Source organism: Hemitrygon akajei, chromosome 17 (assembly GCF_048418815.1).
Source record: "Hemitrygon akajei chromosome 17, sHemAka1.3, whole genome shotgun sequence".
NCBI lineage: Eukaryota > Metazoa > Chordata > Chondrichthyes > Myliobatiformes > Dasyatidae > Hemitrygon > Hemitrygon akajei.
In genome coordinates, this window is record NC_133140.1 from 30,204,778 (window position 1) to 30,228,806 (window position 24,029).

The following is a 24,029-nucleotide window of genomic DNA, read 5'->3' on the forward strand; positions in this document are numbered from 1 at the left end:
ACACTCCTAAACTGTGGAATCCAACACCTAAAACTATAAGGGATGCATACAGGCCCAGTTGACACTTCTAAATGCCAGCTCAAAACCCTTTTATTTAACATTGTTTTTAACCAGCATCGTCTTTTATTTTCATTTTTCATGCTTGTACTTTTATCCCATTGTAAAGCACTAAACTACATCCGTATGAAAAGTGATCTGTTCATTCTTATGAAAGATGTGAATGTGGAAATGTTTCATATTTGAAAATACAATTTGTATTGTGTTATACCAATATTGTATGTTCTCTGTTGTAGAAGTTGAGTTGGTCATAGCTGTTGGTTCAGCAATTGTTTGGGTTCTTGAAACATGAAAAGGCTGATTATTAAAGGTAAAGGTCTTTAAGTGTTTAAGTTAATTATGTAGAGAGAGAGAGAGAGAGAGAGAGAGAAATGGGCTGTAATTGAGAACACAGCAAATTCCATTTGTTTCTGTCCTGCATTCTACATGTCACTGTTGTTAGGAGTCATTTAATAACTCACTTAGCATGGTGTGCAGGATGTATTTCAGTTCCAATCTCAGAGCACTTAATATCCCCTGTGACAGTGTGTTTCTAGCTTTCAAGATGTACAAATCAACTCAATGGGAGTGAAGTATTTAGAGGTATCTTTAATCTACTGGACATAAAATTAAAAGGTTCTGATGCAAGGGTTATTTTTCATCTTGGGCAAATTTTACTGTCTTTTGAAATCAACGGGGAACACGATCAGGCACTATAACCAACAATCCTGGGCCCATGGGTTTCCTGTCCTGCATCTTGGGTTAGATTTATCTTTAGAGGGTGTGGTTTGATCAGTGAGCAGCTTTTGAGACTAAGAAGGACCCGGGTGTAGTCTGCTACCCAAACTTGAGCATGCAGCCTGGGGTAATGTATCAAGGAGACGATAAGGCCCAACAATATTATTGAATGTTGCTATTTCCTTTATTAAAAGAAAAAAGCCCTATATTCTGACTGTTGCATTTAGTAAGGGATATTAGATCTGTTGCTATTTTCTAGAGGAGCTCGGTTGGTCTTGATGCCCTAGCTAACATCCATCTTTCATCCAATTCCATAAGAAAAACTACCTTGTGGTTTAACCGGAGCAAGGGAGCTGTTTAATTCTTGACAATTAAGGCTCTATACTAGAAGATTATTTATTCATTTTAGTTATTTAAAAGCAGGCTCTTCAAGCCCAACAAGCCAGGCCACCCAGCGACCCACCAATTTAACAGTAGCCTTATCATAGGACAATTTACAATGACTAATTTACCTACTAATTGGTATACCTTTGGACTGAGGAAAGAAAATGGAGCACCTAGAGGAAACCCATGCGGTCACAGGGAGAGCATACAAACTTCTTACAGATGGCACTGGAATTGAACTCTGAACTCTGATGCCCGAGCTGTAATAATGTCACTTAGCCATACTTGGGGAAAGAGAAAGATCTTCATTCCTCAGTTGCTTCGAAAACATTTTGCTCCACAGTAGATTAAATGATAAAATTTGCATAGTGAATCATAGTGGCAACGAATTCCACAGGTTTACCGCTCTCTGGCTAGAGAAATTACTCCTTGTCTCAGTTTTAAAATGACACACCTCTATTCTGAGGCTGTGTCCTCTGGTTTTGGTCTCTCCCACCATAAGAAACATCCTCTCCACATCCACTCTATCAAGGCCACTCACTGTTCAATGGATTTCAATGAGGTCATCCCTCATTCTTCTGAATACTAGTGAATACAGGCCTAGAGCCATCAAATGCTCTTCATATGACAAGCTATTCAACCCTGGAATCATTTTTGTAAACCTCCTTTGAACCCTCTCCAGTTTCAGCATGTCCTTTCTAAGATAAGAGGCCAAAATTGCTCTCAATACTCCAAGTGAGAACTCACCAGTGTTTTATGAAGTCTCAACATTGGAGCCTTGCTTTTATATTCGAGTCTTCTTGAGATGAATGCTAACATTGCATTTGCCTTCCTTGCCAGACTCAGCCTGCAAATTAACCTTTGGGGAATCCTGCACAAGGACTTCCAAGTCCCTTTGCACCTCAGTTTTTTTGAGTTTTCTCTCCATTTAGAAAATAGTCAACCCTTTCATTTCTACCAAAGTGCATGTCCATACACTTCCCAACATTGTATTCCATCTGCCATTTCTTTTCCTATTCTCCTAATCTAAGTTCTTCTGTAGCCACTATACTTCCTCTAAACTACCTGCCCCTCCACCTCATCTGCAAACTTTGCAGCAATGGATGTAACCTTGTTTTAACTGAATAATCAAATAGGAAAAAGGATAAATTGTTGCAGAGCAGTAACTAAGAGTTCTCCACTGTAGAGAATTCCACAGAATTGTAGGTCTGTTACTTGTTTACTTTCCCCTGTTTAAGAATGTACTGAGAGATTTCAAAACCTATTAAAGGATCCAGACACTGCTGGGTGTGCAATTCAGGCCAAATTTCCTGCAGGTAAAAGTAAATAGTTCAGTGTCATGATGAGCCATTTAGGAAACACTGCACCCTCCCAATCTTGCTGCCTTCAGAAGGATTTAATTTCTTACAATGACACCTGAGTTTAAAAAGTGATGGGTTTCTAAATGCATTATCTACACTCTTAATACAGAAGCCGAAACAGTGCTGATATGCCATTTGACCTTGCGCTACCTGAGTTTGTCTTCACTTAACATCCTTAAATGCTTTTGTTTTGTCTACTCTGTTGTAAGGCAATTCAGAACAAGGACTCTGGCTGGTCTTTTCAAAAGTTCAGTAACATTTATTAGTAGCTTTCTTTTTAGTGACAGGATTAGGACATCATTAGTATTGTCAGCATTCATTGACCATCCCTGTGTGCTCTTGACCAGGTAGTGGGAAGCTTTTTCCTCCTCGCTGACCATCAATACGAGTGCACCTCAAGGATGCGTGCTTAGCTCACTATTCTACTTTCTCTATACGCATGACTCTTGTGGCTTCAAACTGTAAATCTGCAGATGGTGCAACAATTGTTGGCAGAATTTCAAGTGCCTACGAGGAGGCGTATGGGAGCAAGATAGATCAGCTGGTTGAGTGGTTTCACAACAACAACCTTGCACTCAACGTCAGTAAGACCAAGGAATTGATTATGGATGCAGGAAGGAAAAGTCGAAGGAACGCACACCTGTCCTTATCGAGGGATCAGCAGTGGAAAGGGTCAACAGTTTCAAGTTCCTGGGTATCAACATCTTTGAAGATCTGTCCTGTGTCCAACATATTAATGCAATTATGTTGAAGGCACAGTGGGAGCTGTACTTCATTAGGAGTTTGAGGAGGTATGTCACCAAAACGCTTGCAAATTTCTACAGCTGTACCATGGAAAGCAATCTTACTGGTTGCATCACTGTCTGGGCTGGAGGGGACATTGCACAGAATCAGATAAAGCTGCAAAACATTTAAATTCAGCTAGCTCCATCATGGGCACTAGCCTTCCCAGCCTCGAGAACACCTTCAAAAGGTGATCTCAAGAAGGTGGCATTCATCATTTCGGAATCTCATCACCCAGGACTTGCCTTCTTCTCTTTGCTACTATCAAGGAGAAGGGAGGTATAAGAACCCGAAGGTACACACTCAACATTTCAGGAACTACAGCTTCCCTGCCATCGGATTTCTGAATAGATATTGAATCCATGAACACCACCATTTTTCCCCCAAAAGATATAGGATCAGAATTAGGCCATTTGACCCATTGAGTCTGCTCCACCATTTCATCATGGCTGATCCAATTTTCCTTCTAATCAGCCCCAATCTCTTGTCTTCTCCCTGTATCCCTTCAAGCCCTGACCAATCAAAACTGATCAACCTCTGCCTTAAATGTACATAAAGATCTAGCCTCTGCAGCTGCCTGTGGCAAAGAATTCCCCAGATTTACCACTCCTTTTTGCATTACCTATTTAATTTAATTTTGAAGTACAGTGGATTTTGTCTAATTAGGACACATTAGAACCAGAACATTTTGGTCCAGTTAGGCGGCTGCCCCAATTAGCCGAAGTTTCATGGAAATGGTTTAAAGGATAAAAAGATAAACTACTGTTATCTAAGTGACAATATATGTATTTAAATGAAATACAGATCAGATCAGAACACTACCAAGATGTGTACAGTACTAAAAAACTGTGTATTAGTTGCTAATATGAGGATATTCAGCTGCCGTGTTCTTTCGATTGAGTGTAAATGAATAAAATCAGAGGAGACAACTAGTGGACTGCCTTCAAACAATATTTTAGACATTTGCGTCCTACAAATCTTCACTTTCGTTGTAACATTCAAGTTAACTGTCTTGTAATTCCTAATTTTGAAGTCATGAAATCATTTTATTTTCACTCTTGGCTGTCTTGGCACTCCAAGCCTGAATGCTTGAAACCACGCTGTGTGAAACAGTTCAGAGTTCTTTTTACTTACTGTTTATTTCTCACCAACTATCGGTGACAAAAATCACTGCTGTTTGAACACAAGCATGGTGTAGTGTCCAATGGCCATGCAAGTGTGCACAACTGACTCTAGTTAGAAACTCTTTGGCAACAGTCTCCTGCCCCAACTAAGCTGGATAGTGTCCCAAACAAAGCAGGGAATCCCAGATAGCTTTTGTTCTTTTTGTCCCATATAAATGGCTGGCCTAATTAGCCAACAGCCAATTAACTGGAATCCTCTGTATATACATACTGTAATTTATAGTGTATTGTTATGTATTGCAATGTACTGCTGCCAAAAAACAACTGATTTCACCACATATTCCACCTGATTCTGACTAATTTCATTTGCAGTGTAAAAGGTATGTCCAACAATAGCGAATTGGGTAGGGAGTTCCAGAATTGTCCCAAATAATTTAAGGTGGTACCGCATTGCAACCATTGAAAACCGTTGCAGCTCATTGAAAAGAGCTGATTCCTTCTAATTTTGGTGACCTGAGTTTCATCCTCATCTCTGAATCAAGTTTTCACATTCTCCCTGTGACCAAGTTGCTTATTTCCTCCCACACCCAAAGTTGGTAGGTGTGGTAAACTATGTATACCTGTCTGGACAAGCCCCTCTGCTGACTGCTCCTGTGGCTCCTCCCACAGACCCCTGTATAAAGGCGATTGGGGCACTGCTGCTCCCTTAGTCTCCGAGATATCGTGCTGCCTTTTTGCTGCTAATAAAAGCCTATCATTCACTTCCCGTCTCCAAGAGTTATTGATGGTGCATCAGTAAGTCATTTAGACATTGTAAAATTGCCCTTCGTGTATAGGTGAGTGATAGAATCTAAGGGAAATAGATGGGAATGTGTGGAGAGTAAAATAGAATTATATAAATAGATGCTTGGTGTCCAGCATGAATTTGATGGGTTGAAGGACCTGTTCTGTATGACTGTAATTATGACACAGAGATGATGAAACAGCATAAAAGTACATCCTAATCGGGGTGATATAACTTGGAGACAAGCTTGGGGATAGAAATGTTTCCATCACAACTGCCTCCCATTTCCTTTGAGATTATAGAGGTCTAAAATCAGTGAGATGCTTTCAAAGAATTCATGGTGAGTTGCAACATTGCACCTTGTGATCATACACACTGACACCAGGATATGATACTGTGAAGAGGATGAAAGGTTAGGGGTTGGAAAAGTTGTCAATGAACTAGGATGGTGGTTAGTTTTCTTTTCTCTTAGTGGGCCAGCATCAGCAGAAAGAGATAACATCGATCAGATATCAACACATGGTTCTATATAGAACACGCAGAGGTCTTTCATAGTTCAGAGAACCTGCTGCAAAATAGCCAAATGCTGACTTGGCTTTGCAGCCAAAGTGTCATTATGATAATTCCTGTCAAATGTTAGATTGTTCATACTGGTGGATGCAATGACAGAAGTAGTGATACGTGACAGCAGAAGATTATAAGGCAGTCTTTTTTTTGAAGATGTTTAATCTTTGATCCTTGCTCAATGCAGACATTGCTTGCCTCTCATCAGCCTGAAGTAATGAGATTATGAACGAAAGGGAACATTGTCAAACACATCACTTCAGATTTCATAAAAGGGCAAATGATTTGGAGAAGCATTTGAACATAGTTGGGCCTTGGGCACTGTCCAAAAGAAATCCTCCTGTGCCGTTTTGCAGCTAACACAACTGGATTCCAACTACCACGTCTAACTGTTTTAGTTCTGGCTATAACTTCAAGCAAATGTGAAAAGTTTTCCATTGTGCTCCATGATGCCTGATATCCAGGCTAGTTGCTCTCACCTCACCTGGATTTCAAATCATTTACCCCTTGAAGGTTGAAATAAGATTGGAGCCAAGTGTGCTTGACAGAATGCAAAGTAAGATTCATTTATTTATCATGTGTACATCAAAACCTATTGTGAAATGTATATGGAGTGCATAACAGGGCTTCATTCTGCAGTCTGATCTCTAATTCTCCCACATCCCCCTCCCTAAAACCCAAACCTGACCACTAATGCTCCTCTGATTTTTACTTACTCTCCTAAAAAGTAAATAACAACAGACTCGGAGCTGTGACTCAATGCAGGTTGCAGCTCAGTGCCACCTTGGGTGTTTCTAAATATCAGTGATTAGGTTATTGGAGATTAAGTGTCAGTTGATAACACTGTTAATGATTCCCAAAAGGAGTCTGAGAGAAAGCTGATAATTGATGATTAATTGTGTTTATGACTTATTTCAATTAATGCTTCACTTCACCTGTAACAAGCTGACTGCTGGAATGAATTGCTTCAACAAGTCAGCTTTCATCAAACTTTTCTCCATTTCCATAGAAGGTCACTCTAACCTCAAACTTTGAGGTGTGTGCTGATGACATTTCTGAATGTGCATGTATAGAGATAGTGTTGCGACCCAGCATTGATGCTATCATCAAAGCAGATCTAACTATGGGTCTTCATTAAACAACTGGAAGACAAAGGTTCTTGCCCCAACTTGCCCCTACTTTGCAACAAAGTCCCTGACAATCAGGATCAGTGATGGGGTCCTGAATGATATGGGCCAGTCTCATTTTCAGGGCTGCCATATCTTAGCAAAGTCAGACAGTTCTGGCTAAATCCATCAATATTTACAGCACATTTTCGCAACTTGGGCAGATGAGAATGTTTGAAGACCAAGACCTTAAATCTGATGCCAAGCTTGTGATCCAGCAAACAGCTGTGATCTCTATCTTCATTTACGCTTTAGAGACTTGATGAAAGACAGTGGATATGTCAATCCACACAAGTACCACTGACACCACGTCTACAAGATCCTCCTGGAAGTCAACCAATATTACCACGGTTTCCCAGGTTCCCTGCACAATATCCATGCTTGTAAACACTTTAAAAAAAAACATCTAGAGGAACTGAGTGGATTGAGCAGCATTGGTGGGAAGGAATTGTCAATGTTTTGCTTTGAGACCCTGCATTAGGACTGGCCGAAAGAGTGGATCTGGCAAAGGACGACATTGAATTGGAGATCCTGAATAATCTGTAATGGTGGAGATTCAGGAAGAGGCTGCAATGTCAAATCCATTTGGTACTTCGATCTGAAGGTAGTTTGCAAATATTCCTTTTTCTCTTGTATTCTATTACTGAAAATTTCCATTATTGAGGAAGAGAATTTTACTGTGACCTTGTTGTTTAATTACCATTGACTATTCACAATGGGATGTGGCTGTTGTGAAATGGCTTCAAAGTAAATTTATTATCAAATATGTCATGAGATACTACGCTGCAATTCATTTTCTTGCAGGCATTTGCAGTAGAACAAAGAAATACAATAGAAACAATGAAAAGGTACAAAGACTGACAAACAACCAATGTGCAAAAGAAGACAAACTGCAAATAGAACAAAACAACTGATAATAATAAGTAAATAATACTGAGAACTAAGTTGTGAAGTTCTTGAAAGTGAGCCTATAGCGTGTACGATCAGCTCAGCGATCTGAGCTGATTGAGGTGAATGAGGTTATCAGGAGCTTGATGGTCGAAGGATAATAACTGTTCCTGAACCTGATGGTGTGGGACATAGCTGCAAGAAGAGAGCATGGCCTGGATGGTCGGGCCCTTGATGAATGCTGCTTTCTTCTGGTAGTGCTTCTTGTAGATGTACTCAATGGTGGGGAGGGACTGTATCCACTACTTTTTGTAGGCTTTTTCATTTTTGGCTATTGGTGCTTCCATACCAGGCTGTGATGCAATCAGTTAGGATGCTCTCCATTCTGCATTGTTGTCCTCTGCTTCTATAGTCCGGTGTTGCAGTTGTAACATATAGGTACCTCAATCTTAAACATGTCCCTGACATATTTGTCAATATTTCTCATTGGAATAGCATTGTTTGATTGCAGAAGCAGAGAAAGGATGCATTTTGAATTTGGGGTCACCATCAACAGTACAGTGCTATTTCTGTTGATGGCTGGTCAACTTTTGGTGATATGATAATTCTGTAACCAAGATAACACAATATTCCATTTCATTTTAAATCTCTTCAAATGATTTTTAAGATTGGAGCTTCCAGAACAGAATTTGCTGTTTCATAAATGACTTATCCAATGAAGATTGACGAGGATTAGAATTAATTTCATTACAATGGCACCATTCCTGTGAAATTTAAAGTTAAAACTTAAAATTTTATTATCTGACTAAAGACCTGTTTATACACAGACCAGTATTTGATATTGCTCAACCCAACCTTGGAAAATTTATTGGAGAGCTGCAAGCAAGGTTCACTTGATTTAAAAAAAGACAAGTTTGATAATTATGAGTTATGAATGGCCTTGCGTGTGGTAATTTTCTGCATATCTGCCTTTCACTTTTGTCCATGTTGGTATCACAGAATGTCCTGTACATTGATCATGTTGCACCATAGTGAAAAAAAGATTAATTTAAAAAAAACTACAGAACAGTGTGATCTGATTTACTATCTCTCCTAGCCTCAAAATTCCTGAAGTACTTTACATCCAATAAAGTACTTTTTAAGCTGTTATCATTTCTACAAGGTAAATGATTTGGATTTGTTGAGCTCCCACAAAGAACAATGGATTTCAAAACTTCAAACCTGTTTGCATGTGCTTGTTGAAAATTAAATATAGGCCCTATCTCTGGAAGAATTCCATTATTTCAAACATGCCACCGTCAATGGAATCTGGAGGAGGTTTGATAATATTCAAACCTGCTTAGCCATTCTGTGAATAAGTGCTGATCAATGCTTTAACTCCGCATGCCTGTTCTCTCTCTATATCCCTTCATATCTGTTAGTTAACAATGCCTTTACCGACCTCTTATTTAAAACTAACAGTTAAAATCAATGCCATTCATGTAAATTCTCCAACTCCAGCATATGGAAATATCTCCTAATCGATTACCTGACATTAATTATTGGGCTCCACAACAAGTTCTAGATCCCTCTCTTAAAGCTCAATGGAAATATTTTTATTTCATCAGTTATTTGTAATATCTTGAAGAAGAGTAAAATTGACCAAAGCTTATTAAACTCCATGGGATGATACAGCCCTACTTTCTTTAATGTAATTTAGTGTCCCGGTTATGTTCTGGTTACCTGTGTTGCCCTCACTCAAGGCCAAGTTCTCCTTCTAACATTATAGTAGCTAGAACTGTTTATCACTCCAGACTTGATCTGACGAGGCTTACAGTACATAAAACTTCTAAGCCCTTGTGCCCATTTCCTCTGGAAACAAAGACCAGTGTTCTGTAATCCTTTTTAATTATTTTCTGAGCCTGTTTATGGCATTTAATGATCTGCATGCTTGGATGGTCAGGACTCTGGATCTCCATGACTATCTTTTCACCATTTAGGAAGCACTGTTCTCTATCTCTTCTGGGTCTAAAATGGATGAGTTCATGTTTTTTCCCCAAATTAAAATATGCTTACCTCTTTCTTGTCTATTTTTCAGTCTGTTAACACGTCTTTATGACTTGTGATAGTCCTTCCTATGCCATTCGAGACACGAGAGACTGCTGGTGCTAGAATCCGGAGCACGAAACAATCTGCTGGATAAAGTCAGCAGGTCCAGCAGCATCTGTGGGAGGAAAGGGATGTAGTGCCAGGTCGGGGAGATCTGCCAGAGATTGAGTTGGAAGATAATAGCAGGTGAAAAGTAGAGGCAGGCAAAAAGAAGAAAAAGGGGAAAGAAACAGAGCAAGGTGGGGATGGGAGTGTGAAGATCATAGATGGCTGCTGGAGGGAGATAAGTCGGAACACAGCAGTCGCTCTCTCTCTCTCTCTCTTTCTCTGTCTATCATTCACTAGCCACTGTCTTCCAACTCCCCCCACCACCCTCCACTCACCTTCGTGACTTGGCACTACCTAACTGTCATCTTGCACCCCTCCTCAGCCCACCACTAATCTCTGAATACTTTCTTGCCAGTTTATTGTCATTTGGCTGTACACGTGGAACAACATTCCTCTGGAACAAGGGGCACCCACGGAACATGGCACACAGCACATAAACCATAAATGAGTTAATACAATATAAATACTACCATAAATGAGTTAGTACAATATAATTCAAAATGCATGTTGTGCTCAGCGCAGGTGAACCAGCTCGCTGTCCTAGTGACGAGTTCTCAATGGTGGCAAGGTATTTATTAGTCTCACAGCTTTGGGGAAGAAGCTGTTACCCAGCCTGGCAGTCCAGGTCCTGATGCTTCTGTACCTCCTTCCTGATTGTAGTGGGTCAAAGAGATTATGGGATGGGTGGTAGGGATCCTCAATAGTGCTTTGGTAACTTTGTCTCCAACACTCTGGTAAATGCCACAAATACCAGAGAGGGAGATAACAGTGATCCACTTGGTGGTTTTAAACTATCCTCTGTAGGATCTTGAGGTCCAATGCCTTGCAGCTTCTGCACCACACAACATTGCGGCCAAGCAGGACACCCTCAATGGTGCTCCTGTAGAAAGTTGTTAGAATGGGGTTGGGGAGCCTTGCATGCCTCAATCCCCTCAAAGCTGCTGTGATGCCTTGACTAGTGAGGCATTGTGGGTCCAGGCTAGAGTGTCCATTATGTCCTTACTTTCAAACCATGAAACTACAGTTGCTAGTTGTGTGCATTGAAAATGACTCTATTTATAACTAAAAACATCAATTTCCTGTTGATCTTCCCTGTGTGTTCTTTACAGTGTTCCATCTCTCAAGCAAGGTGACGACTGTGGTGCCAGAAAGCTGTCTGCTGATTTTACTGGGTTTGGGCCTTGGGGGCATTGTCCTTGCAGCAGCCAAGAAACCAGAGTACCAACTGGAACCAGACACATTCTTTCTCTTCCTTCTACCACCAATTGTGTTGGACTCTGGGTACTTCATGCCAAGCAGACTGTTCTTTGACAACTTTGGAGCAATTCTGATGTATGCAGTGATTGGCACCCTCTGGAATTCATTTGCCACAGGAACGGCACTTTGGGGCATAAAGTTAGCAGGTCTCATGGGTAAGGTGCATTCCTCTTGATATATTTATTGTTAGAAATCATTTCACACCATAAAAAAATTCTGTACTATTCTCAAGACAACTGTTGCAGCATGCAGAATCCAGAGGTCAGCTCTCGGGTACCTCTAGATATCTCAGTTATGATCGTAACCCCACCGTCAAGTAGCAGGCCATGATCTCCCAGACCATCAGGGCTCTCATGTTCTTTGATCTTCTGTCCACAGCTTCTAGCCTCTTGGTGTCCTATCACAGCACGGTGCAATTGTATCTCTTGCCCAAAATTCACAAGCAGGACACCCTGGCAGACTTGTCATTCCATTTTGCTCATGCCACATCAAATTTACTACTTCCTACCTTGCCTCAATCTTTTTTTTTCTTGGGTCCTGTCCCTTGTGACCTATATCCATGATGTCCTCCACTTTGGTTTTCAAATATTTAGTGTCAGCTAATTAATTCCTTTACACCTCCATTCCACATCAGGGTAGTCTGAGGAACCTCTGCTTTATCCTTAAGCAGAGGTCCAACTAGTTTCTCTCCACCAGCACACTTGTTTGTCTGGCTGAACTTGTTCTTATATTGAACAATTTGTCCTTCAACTTCACTCACTTTCTCCAGATCAAAGTTTAGCTATGAGAGTTCCATGATCCCAGTCTTCATCTTTCACTTCATCATCATCCATCTTCAACCGATGATTCTCTGAAATTTCTGACACCTTCAAAGAGATTTTACCACTGGATACATTTCCCCGCTTTTTCCCTTTGAGCATTTCACCAGGACTTGTCTCCTTTGTGATTCCCTAGTCTATTCTTTCATTACCATCAGCACCTCCCTTCTTTCAACACGTTTCCATGCAACCACAGGCGATGCAACATTTGTCCTTTCACCTCTTCCTTTCCATCATCCAGGGGCCCATACAGACCCACCAGATGAAGCAGTGATTCACTTGCACATCTGCCAATCTAGTGTACTGTATTCAGTGTTCACAATGTGGCTTCCTCTAAGTGGCGAATCCAAATCTGAGTTCAGCCCACAGGGGGAATCCTGAGCTTCCCATTGCCTGCCACTGAAAATCTCTACCCCACTCCGGTGCCGGCCTATTGGTTTGTGGCCTTCTGCAATGTTACAATAGCCCCCAAACAAGCTTTAGGGTCAGCATCTCAACTTCCGCATGAGCATGTTGGTCTCAATTTTGAATTCCACAACTTCAGGCAACTTGACTTCTCTGTCTGTATCAGTCATGTAGCTGTGATATCACCCCAGCTTGTTGTATTTCCTCTTTTTTCCTCTGGGAGTAGAGGTCATGCCAAGCCTGATCTGTCAAGTACACCTCCAGCTCTTATTTTAAAAATCTTTCATTCTCTTGACTTATTCCTGTTAGCACTCTCGAACTTCTTTCACTCTGATTCACAGACTGAATGACCAAATTCCTATGGTCAACCTGGTTTTACCCTATCAGAAACATCCCCCTATCCCATTCTCCCTGTGGCTTCTTTCCTCTCTTTCCTAATTCTGACAAAACATCTTTGATCTTGAAATATTATGTCTGTTGCTCCCCCCACAGAGGCAGCCTGACCTGAGTATTTTTAGTATTTTCTGTTTCTAGTTTAGACTTCCATCATCTGCAATTTTTCTGATTTCTGATTGCTCAAATCCATTTAATCCTGTAGTTCAGGGACATATTGAACAAGTATATCTGGGAATGACTCAGTCAGATTGGATTAAGCCCAAACACAGAAGAACAATCCCTATTATCAAAGGATGACTTACTATAGTTAATAATATTCTGAGAAAATCTGGACTAAAAATGGTCTGTTTCATTTGGATGATAAAATGGATCCTTGAAATAGGTTAGAATGAGAATTTTATTTTTTGCCTTATGGAAATCCTGTGTCTTATTTTCTTGGGCACCAATGATCTGATGTTATTTTGCACTCCTACACTCCTGCACTCATGTTATCACATAGCAATGATGACCAAGTGATGTTAAATGATCCACCCTGTCTTGCCATTTTCTTCTCCAAAGGTTGTGTGTAAAGTAAATATAACTTTTCTAGGCCATCTACATCTAAATGACCATGGTTTGAGTCAATCTCATCTCGTAAGAGCATGAAACATCAGGAGGAGTAGGTCCCTTGGCCTCTCAAACCTGGCTGCCTTACCACTCAATATAATCATGACTGATCTGCCCAGGCCTCGTCTCCTTTTCTGTGATAGTTCCCCATAACCCTCAATTCCTCAATCGTTCAAAAATAATCATCTGCCTACTTTTTAAATAGCTTTTTCAATAGTTTAGCCTCCACAACCCTCTAAGGTAGAGAATTCCAAATATTTGCTATCCTCTGTGAAAATAATTCCTAATGCACCTCGGTTTTAAATAACCATCCTCTGATCTTGTTAGCCTGTCCACTTGTTTGAGATTCTCCCACTAGTGGAAACAAACCATGTTCCCAGCAACCTTCTCCCTTTCTATTCAATAGCAATTAAATGCAGATACACTCTATATTGCAGGTTCTTTTTCCATTTTTCTGTCTTATCTCATGAATCCAGTAAGCAGTTCTAATATAAAATTATCAAATAGGTGTACAATATTGTAGTCCACTTAAAATGTCAAAATGTTTAAGTTAGTAGATGAAGTCAGCCTTTTGTGATATTGTCTACTCGCATATTTGCTAGGAATACAATGAATTTTATTTTGTCTTTGTCCAAATTGTTGCTGCTTCACGATCTTGAGCATTAAGCTCCTTTCCTATGACAACGGGTGGATCATTGAATTATGTCAAAATGATTTAATATGGATGGATATTTTTGTATAACATAACCAGGGACCTCTTGCGTAATTTATTTTGTCAACAGTCTGGACAGGCAGATTGTTTTTTGAAAAGACTTTCATATAACAGTTATAAATAATCTGTTATTATTTAGCAGTTTTATCTGAAATTAGATAAAACTGTTAAAGACGATTTAAAGTTATTTTCATTTTATCCTGCACACTTTAAATGATTGCAACCTCACTAACATTGCCCCCACTGATGTTAATACTCTCTCCACAGTCAAGTACTTTGAGCTTAGTCTGTTGTTTAAAAAAAAACTGTCATGGAAACTGCACCAGGTTACAGCGGTAATGAGACCCCACAGGCACAGCACTCCTTCTCTACTGTGAACCACAATTAAGCCAAAAATTGTAGACTTAATTATAAAGTATGTGTTTTTAAATTGGCTACAGTTGTATTTTTAAATTTAATTCAGTTCAGCATTCAAGATAAAAATTCAGTAGATGTTATACTTTCTCCTAGGCTATAGAGCAGGGGTGTCAAACTCATTTTAGGTCATGGGCCGGATTGAGCAAAATGCAGCTTCATGCGGACCGGATCAGTCGGACGCGTGCGAACGCAGCTTTCGTTGCCTCCGTTTTTTCAGCCTGCTCTCATGTGTCTCAGTCTCTGCTATAACCACAAAGTGTTTCACTTTACAAATTCCGTTTCTTATGAAGAAGACTGCCAAGCAAGACTGCCGAATAAACACTAAAAACCCTGAAAACCTGGTACCTGAATAAACTCAGCATTAGCCATATCATACGCCATAGGCGCTTCGATTACTGGGGCCAGCTTTAATAGTAATTAGATATTATCTCGCAGGCCAAAGATAATTCCACCGTGGGCCGGATTTGGCCCGCGGGCCTTGAGTTTGACATATATGCTATAGAGAATTGTTTCATTAAAAAGACCATGAGCAGAGAAAGTAATGTGCTGATGTTGTCTGATCTGGTTGACAACTGTTCTTCCACTTACACCAGTCCTGGCTTGCACTCACTCTATTGATTAGATGACAACATTGCCTTGTGATACAGCAACTTCTCATGCCTTTGAGAAATAAGTGTTTTCTCATAAAAATCACAGAAGGTTTGTTACTCAACTGAATGACAGGCAGTCTAATAACTATTTATTCCAATCTCAAGTACATTTTACACTCTTCAGTTTCTCCCAGTTTTTTCTGTAGGTTATAAGACATTCTGAGAAGATTGACATTGCTTGCATTACCCAAGGGTCCTTGTATTGAATAAGATAATTTAGAATATCCTTTATAGCAGCAGCATTTATTGCATTAGTGATATTCTGTAATGTCTTGCTTATCTTCCTCAGATCCTAAAGTAGAAGCTGGTTTGTTTGAGTTTCTGCTTTTTGGCAGTTTGATATCTGCAGTGGACCCTGTGGCAGTAATAGCTGTTTTTGAGGAAGTCCACGTTAATGAAACACTATTCATCATTGTGTTTGGAGAGTCGCTGCTTAATGATGCCATAACTGTTGTAAGTAAAAACTTCATATATTCCTCTTCATAATCTAGAGGAACTCACTTCATTGGACTGTTGATCTGCTTCCCAAACAACTTCTGGACTGTCCTGCATTCCACACCCGACTATGAAATCTAAACTTTGGTTTGTCAATTATCTAAGCTGACTTTTTCCTACGACCTACATCAACTTTTTCTCACAAAGGGACATTTTAAACTCTGAATATCCTCCTGTTTCTTTCTCTCAATTGCCGGGTGTACCAATTCTAGACCTTCTGACCATACAACTGCTATTTGAATTTCTTGTTATTCTGAAAAATTCGTGCTTTGTTTTTTTTTCCAATCATTTTGTTACCTTTTTCTCTTTTCCATTTATCAATCCCGAGAGTGTCTTTATTGTCCATTATTCTACCTCATTTCACCTCTCCACTCTTTAGATTTCTGCCCTTCCACATCTGTACCCCACCTTTCAGCATTCCTCAGTCTTCCCTTGATGCTGTTGCCTTATCTCTGCTGTCAGTTGATATCCTCAAAAGGACTCATTAAATCACTTGGTAAAACTCAAATCCCTCATTTTACCCTCTCACAGAGCATCCTACTTGGCTCTCTCACAGAAGTCTTACCTCCATGTCCAGACCACGTCCTTCACTCTTGTGGATTCTGCCTGTGAATCCGTTATCACTGCTCTTTCCATGTTTCCTTGGTTAGGTTGAGAAAGTGGTCCTTGCTATCTATTACAGGTATATGGATACGCATATAGCCAATATCTAAAATGACACAGTGGTCATTGCAAACCTCGCTGATCAATGATGAAATGTTATTCCTCACTGGATGTACTCCACACACTCCCCATCCGCACTGCTACAGCTGTGCTAAGACACATCTTTTTCCTGGCTCCTCCTCCTTCAGAATCAGAATCAGGTTTATTATCACCAGCCTGTGACATGAAATTTGTTAACTTAACAGATGGAGTTCAACCCAGATAAGTGTGAAGTGGTTCATTTCGGTAGGTCAAATATGATGGCAGAATATAGTATTAATGGTAAGACTTTTGTCAGTGTGGAGGATCAGAGGGATCTTGGGGTCCGAGTCCATAGGACACTCAAAGCTGCTGCACCCGTTGACTCTGTGGTTAAGAAAGCATACGGCGTATTGACCTTTATCAATTGTGGGACTGAGTTTAGGAGCCAAGAAGTAATGTTGCAGCTATATAGGACCCTGGTCAGACCCCACTTGGAGTACTGTGCTCTGTTCTGGTTGCCTCACTACAGGAAGGATGTGGAAACCATAGAAAGAGTGCAGAAGAGATTTACAAGGATATTGCCTGGATTGGGGAACATGCCTTATGAGAATAGGTTGAGTGAACTCGGCCTTTTTTCCTTGGAGTGACGGAGGATAGGAGGTGACCTAATAGACGTGTATAGGATGATGAGAGGCATTGATCGTGTGGATAGTCAGAGGCTTTTTCTCAGGGCTGAAATGGCTAGCACGAGAGAACACAGTTTTAAGGTGCTTGGAAGTAGGTACAGAGGAGATGTCAGGGGTAAGTTTTTTTTACGCAGAGAGTGGTGAGTGTGTGGAATGGGCTGCTGGCGACGGTGGTGGAGGCGGATACGATAGGGTCTTTTAAGAGACTCTCGGACAGGTACATGGAGCTTAGAAAAATAGAGGGCTATGGATAACCCTAGGTAATTTCTCAGGTAAGGACATATTTGACATATCTTTGTGGGCCGAAGGGTCTGTATTGTGCTGTAGGTTTTTTTATGTTAGCAGCAGCAGTTCAATATAATACATAATCTAGAATAATAAATAATTAAATCAATTACAGTATACATATAATGAATAGATTTAAAATCGTGCAAAAACAGGAATGCTGTATATTTTAAATAAGTGAGGTAGTGTCCATGGGATTAAAGTCCATTTAGGAATCAGATGGCAGAGGAGAAGTTGTTCCTGAATCACTGAGTGTGTGCCTTCAGGCTTCTGTACCTCCGACCTGATGGTAACAGTGAGAAAAGGGCATGCCCTGGGTGCTGGGGGTCCTCAATAATGGACGCTGCCTTTCTGAGACACCGCTCCTTGAAAATGTCCTGGGTACTTTGTAGGCTAGTACCCAAGATGGAGCTGACTAGATTTACAACCTTCTGCAGCTTCTTTCAGTCCTGTGCAGTAGCCCCCACTACCCGCCCCCCATACCAGACAGTGATGCAGCCTGTCAGAATGCTCTCCACGGTACATTTATAGAGGTTTTTGAGTGTTTTTTGTTGACATACCAAATCTCATCAAACTCCTAATGAAGTATAGTGGCTGTCTTGCTGCCTTTACAGCTGCATTGATATGTTGGTCCTCAGAGATCTTGACACCCAGGAACTTGAAACTGCTCACTCTCTCCACTTCTGATCCCTCTGAGGATTGGTATGTGTTCCTTTGTCTCACCCTTCCTGAAGTCCACAATCAGCTCTTTCATCTTACTGACGTTGAGTGCCAGGTTGTTGCTGCGACACCACTCCTGTACACCCTCTCATCACCACCTGAAATTCCACCAGCAATCATCAGCAAATTTATAGATGGTATTTGAGCTATGCCTAGCCACAAAGTCATGTGTATATAGAGAGTAGAGCAGTGGGCTAAGCACACACCCCTGAGGTGTGCCAGTGTTGATCATCAGTGAGGAGGATATGTTATCACCAATCTGCACAGATTGTGGTATGAAGTCGAGGATCCAATTGCAGAGGGAGGTACAGAGGCCCAGGTTCTACAACTTCTCAATCAGGGAATGATGGTAAAGCATTGCGGAGAGCCATTGAGATTGTATCTGCCATCTGCAGTTGACCTATTGTGGTGCTATGCAAATTGCAATGGGCCCAGGTCCTTGCTGAGGCAGGAATTCGGTCTAGTCATGACCAACCTCTCAAAGCATTTCATCACTGTAGATGTGAGTGCTACTGGGTGATAGTCATTAAGGCAGCTTGCATTATTCTTCTTAGGCAAAGGTATAATTGTTGACTTTTTGAAGAAAGTGGGAACTTACGCCCTTAGCAGCGGGAGGTTGAAAATGTCCTTGAATACTCCCGCTAGTTGGTTGGCACAGGTTTTTAGAGCCTTACCAGGTACTCCATCTGGACCTTCTGCCTTGTGAGGGTTCACTCTCTTTAAAGACAACCTAACATCGGCCTCTGAGACAGAGGTTACAGGGTCATCAGGTGCAGCAGGGATCTTCACAGCTGTAGTTGTGTTCTCCCTTCAAAGTGGTCATAGAAGGCGTTGTTCATCTGGTAGTGAAGCATCACTGCCATTCATGCTATTGGGTTTCTCTTTTTAGAAAGTAATGTCTTGCAAACCCTTCCAGAGTTGCTATGCATCCGATGTTGCCTCCAACCTCATTTGAAATTGTCTCTTCGCCCTAGAAATAGTCCTCAGCAAATCATATCTGGTTTTTTGCTACAGTCCTGGATTGCCAGACTTAAGTGCCATAGATCTAGCCTTCAGCAAACAATATACCTCCTGATTCATCCACAGCTTTTGGTTTAGGTATGTACAATAAGTCTTTGTGGGCACACACTCATCCACACAGGTTTTAATGAAGTTGGTAACAACTGCAGCATACTCAACCAGGTTTGGAGATGGATCTTTGAATACAGTCCAGCCCACTGATCCAAAGCTGTCCTGTAGGTGCTCCTGTGCTTCCCTTGTCCAAACCTTAGTCCTCACTACTGGTGCTGCAGACTTCAGTCACTGCCTAAGCTCAGGGAGTAGAAGTACAGTCAGGTGATCAGACTTACCAAAGTGAGGGCGTGGAATGGAATGGTAGGCATTCTTGATGGTGGTGTAGCAATGGTCCAGTGTGTTGTTTCCTCTGGTGTTGCAAGTGATCTGTTGTTGGTAATTGCTTGGTGATTTTTTTTCCAGACTGGCCTGGTTAAAATCTCCCAAAACAATGGTAAAGGTGTTAGGATGTGCTGTTTCATGCATATTGATCCCATTGCTCAGGTCATCTAAAGCCTGATTGATATTGGCCTGAGGTGGAATGTATACCACTACCAAAATGACCCCAGGGAACTCCTGTGATAGGTAAAAAGGACCACACTTAACTGCTAGATATTCCAGGTCTGGTGAGCAGAACTAGGACAGCACTGATATATTTTTGCACCAAGCAGAGTTGATCATGAGGCATACTCCTCTACCTCTGCTTTTGAGAGACTCTATAGATCTATCCTGATGGTGTACAGTAAACCTGTCGATCTGAATCGCTGCATCCAGTACGGTAGGGGTTAACTAGGATTCCATAAAACAAAGGACGCACACGGTCCTAATGTCCCTCTGATTCAGCACCGTAGCTCTGAGATAATTGATTTTATTTGCCAGCAAGTTCGTCGGTATAGGGAGTTTAGAACCTTGTTTCCTTAAATGCACCTGTAACCCTGCTCTACAGCCACGCTTCCTCTGTGGTATTCTATGTGGGCGCTTCCAACCACAATCAGTTTTGTTTCAATAGACAATAGGTGCAGGAGTAGGCCATTCAGCCCTTCGGGCCAGCACCACCATTCACTGTGATCATGGCTGATCATCCACAATCAGTACCCCATTCCTGCCTTCTCCCCATATCCCTTGACTCCGCTATGCTTAACAGCTCTATCTAACTCTTTCTTGAAAGCATCCAGAAAATTGACCTCCACTGCCTTCTGAGGCAGAGCATTCCATAGATCCACAACTCTCTGGGTGTAAAAGATTTTCCTGAACTCTGTTCTAAATGGTCTACCCCTTATTCTTAAATTGTGGCCTCTGGTTCTGGACTCCCCCAACATTGGGAACATGTTTCCTGCCTCCAGCGTGTCCAATCCCTTAATAATCTTATATGTTTCAATCAGATCCCCTCTCATCCTTCTAAATTCCAATGTATACAAGCCCAGTCACTTCAATGTTTCAACATATGACAGTCCTGCCATCCCAAGAATCAACCTCGTGAACCTACGCTGCACTCCCTCAATAGCAAGAATGTCCTTCCTCAGATTTGGAGACCAGAACTGAGCACAATGCTCCAGGTGTGGTCTCACCAGGGCCCTGTACAGCTGCAGAAGGACCTCTTTGCTCCTATACTCAACTCCCCTTGTTATGAAGGCTAACATGCCATTAGCTTTCTTCACTGCCTGCTGTACCTGCATGCTTACTTTCAGTGACTGATGAACAAGGACACTTAGATCTCGTTGTACTTCCCCTTTTCCTAACTTGACACCATTCAGATAGTAATCTGCCTTCCTGTTCTTGCCTCAAAAGTGGATAACCTCACATTTATCCACTTTAAACTGCATCTGCCATGCATCTGCCCATTCACCCAACCTGTCCAAGTCACCCTGCATTCTCCTAACATCCTCCTCATATTTCACACTGCCACCCAGCTTTGTGTCATCTGCAAATTTGCTAATGTTTCCATCAGTTCTAAGCAGCGATATTTCGACAGCTTCACATTTGGAGCCCCTCGTCTTGTTTCACCCCTCTCTGAGTCTTCATTCCCTTCTGCTGAACCAAACAGGAAGTTTTCAGTCAGATGTCCTCACAGCTTTTCTCCATTACCATATACATTGAGCAACGTCACATTCTCAGGATTTATCACACCTGGGCACTATGTCCATAAGACCATTATGCCTACCTATACTGATTCTACTTACCTGCATTAATTCTATGTCCCTCTGTGCTCTGCTTTTTCCAGTACCTGTCCAGCTCCCTCATAAATGTTCTAACTGTTCCTGCCTCCACTATCTCCTCTGGCAAGCCATCCCAGGTATTAACTACTGTGTGGGGAAAAATTTATCCCTCAGACTCCCTTTAAATACCCTCCTTCTTAGTTTAACCTGAATATCCAATTTTAAATACCCCTACCATGGAAAATATACTCTGTCTATTCTGTTTATCTATTATATCACTTCTCAGCCCTTGTTGCTCCAGGGAAAATAGACCCAGTCTATCCAATCTCTCTCTCCTTGTAACTCAAATTACACCTCCATTTCAATTTGGGCAACATCCTCCTGAATTTTTTCTGTATCCTCTCTGACTTAATCACATCATTCCTGTACTGTGGTGGCTAGAACAGCATGCAGTACTCTAGGTGTTGCTTAACCAGTGGTATGTACAACAGTATCGTGTCATTACTCTCATTCAATACATCAGCTGGTGGAGGTAAGCATGCCATACACCTTCACCTCCCTGGCCACCTGTTGTCACTTTCTGTTGTACTTGTACCCCTTCATGTGTTTTATTCAACAACATTTCCTAGGGATCTGCCACTCACTGTGCATGTCCTGCCCTGGTTTAACTTCCCAAAATGTATTACATTGCACTTGTCTGAGTTAAATTCTAACCACCTTCACTGTCCACTATACCATCAATTTTGGTGTCATCTGCAAACTTACTAATGATGCCAATAACATTCTTATCCAAATCATTAATATTTATGACAGTCAATAAAAGATCCAGCATCGGTCACTACAACACCCCACTGGTCATGAGGATCCATCTAATAAACAATCCTCCACCATCAGCATCTGCATTTACCAGCAAGCCAATTCTGTACCAATTTGGCTAACTCTCTCTGAGTCTCTTGTTATAACCTTCCAGACTGGTTTACTATGTGGGGCTTTGTTAAAGGCCTTGATCAAGTCCATCTAGACATTGGTTACTCTTTTTTTTTCCAAAAAACCCTCAAATTTGTGAGACACTGTTTCCACAAAGAAAGCTATGTTGACTATCCTCAATCAGTCTTTGCCTTTCCAGATGCAATTAAACCTGGTCTCTCAGAATCCCTTACAATATCTTTCCCACCAACCTTGCCCTTCATTCTAGCCACAACATGCCAGTTCTGAGCTCTCCTTGTATAACTTTTTTAAAAACCTCCCATTTACTGGACATCTCCTTAACTGCCATCAGCCTCTCCCAGTCAACTTTGTGAGTTCCTGTCTGATGTCATGAAAATTAGCCTGCCCACAATTAGAACTTTGCATTTCTATTTTCTACGTATGTGGCCTCTCTGGGCACTTCACTAGAGATATCTTCTCAAACTACTGCCATGATAAATCTTCCCAAACAACAGTGCAACTCATTCTCCTCTCTTACCCATCCCTCCCAACTATGTTTCTGTAATAGTTAAAATGTCACAATCCCATGTGCTGATCCATACTGAGTTCATCTGTCTTACCTGTGAAATTCTTGTGTTAAACTAGGTGTAATTATGTTTATCAGACCTTGTCCGCTCCCACCTGTGGTGCTTGTTTGTTTTAGTCTCTAACTTTGCTTAATCTTTCTCATCAGAATGTACTATTCCTTTGTGTCCCTTCCCAAGGCTAAACTCGTTTTATTCCTCCTGAGTATCACTTGCTTTCAAAAAATGAGTGATACCCAGAGCAGGAAGTAATGATTCATGTAATGTTTGTGATGAAGATGCTTCCTAAAGCTCATAGTTATGATTAGGATCAAACTGGGTAATTTCTTGGATTGAACTGATAGAGCTCTCTTGTTATTAGCCAATCTCTCAGTGCCAAGGAATACTCAAGTTCTCTAGGTTTAGAGGTTGCCAATGAGGCTAATATAGGACTTACAGACTCTACTACAGACACAGTGGTGCTTGGTGGGCCAAGTACATGATTAGTTTGGGAGGTGGTCTGCAGCTTTCAAGTTTATTTCATCTGACTGTACAATTATACAACCAAACGAAACATCATTCCTCCAGACCATGGTGCACCCACAATACATACATCACACACAGCACATAAAACAAAATATAATTGAAAGTACATGTGAAGTGCGCAGCATGGGTAAACAGTCCAGTAAACAATAAACAGCTTGTTGTCCTAGTAATGAGAATTTGGTGGTCATACAGTCTGGGGGAGCAAGCTGTTACCCAGTCTGGCTGTGAGCTCTAGTCTTGATGCTCCTGTACCTCCTTCCTGATGGTAGTGGGTCAAAGAGATCGTGGGATGGTGGTAGAGTTCCTCAAGAATGCTTTGATCCCATGGTTTATGATGAACTTCTGGCATATAGACATGGTTTTCGATACATTCTTGAATATTCCTGTTCCATTTTGAGTGGCCTGCAGCCTGGAGTCCCAGGAATCTATGGGAATGTTATACTTTTCTAAGAAGACTCTGAGAACATCCCTGACCCTTGATCTTGAGGTCATTATCTTCAAATACTTGAGGGTCTTTACCTCAAAATCCTAAAGACTGAACTAGCACAATAGAGGTGATGGGGAGTTACATCATCATCATCATGTGTCTTCGCCAAGCAGTGGGAGAAGTTGGAAAGGAATGTTTGCCT

At 41.2% G+C, this 24,029-nt stretch overlaps 1 protein-coding gene across 3 annotated transcripts in view; it reads left to right on the forward strand.

Annotated features, from left to right (window-relative positions):
* Positions 1 to 24,029, forward strand: part of slc9a5 (solute carrier family 9 member A5) — a 231,314-nt gene that overhangs the window by 92,633 nt on the left and 114,652 nt on the right. For all 3 annotated transcript variants that reach the window (XM_073069866.1, XM_073069867.1, XM_073069868.1), the window contains exons 2-3: positions 11,134 to 11,436; positions 15,575 to 15,738. In XM_073069866.1, the coding sequence (XP_072925967.1) occupies positions 11,134 to 11,436; positions 15,575 to 15,738 (467 nt within the window). The remainder of the gene's footprint in view (positions 1 to 11,133; positions 11,437 to 15,574; positions 15,739 to 24,029) is intronic.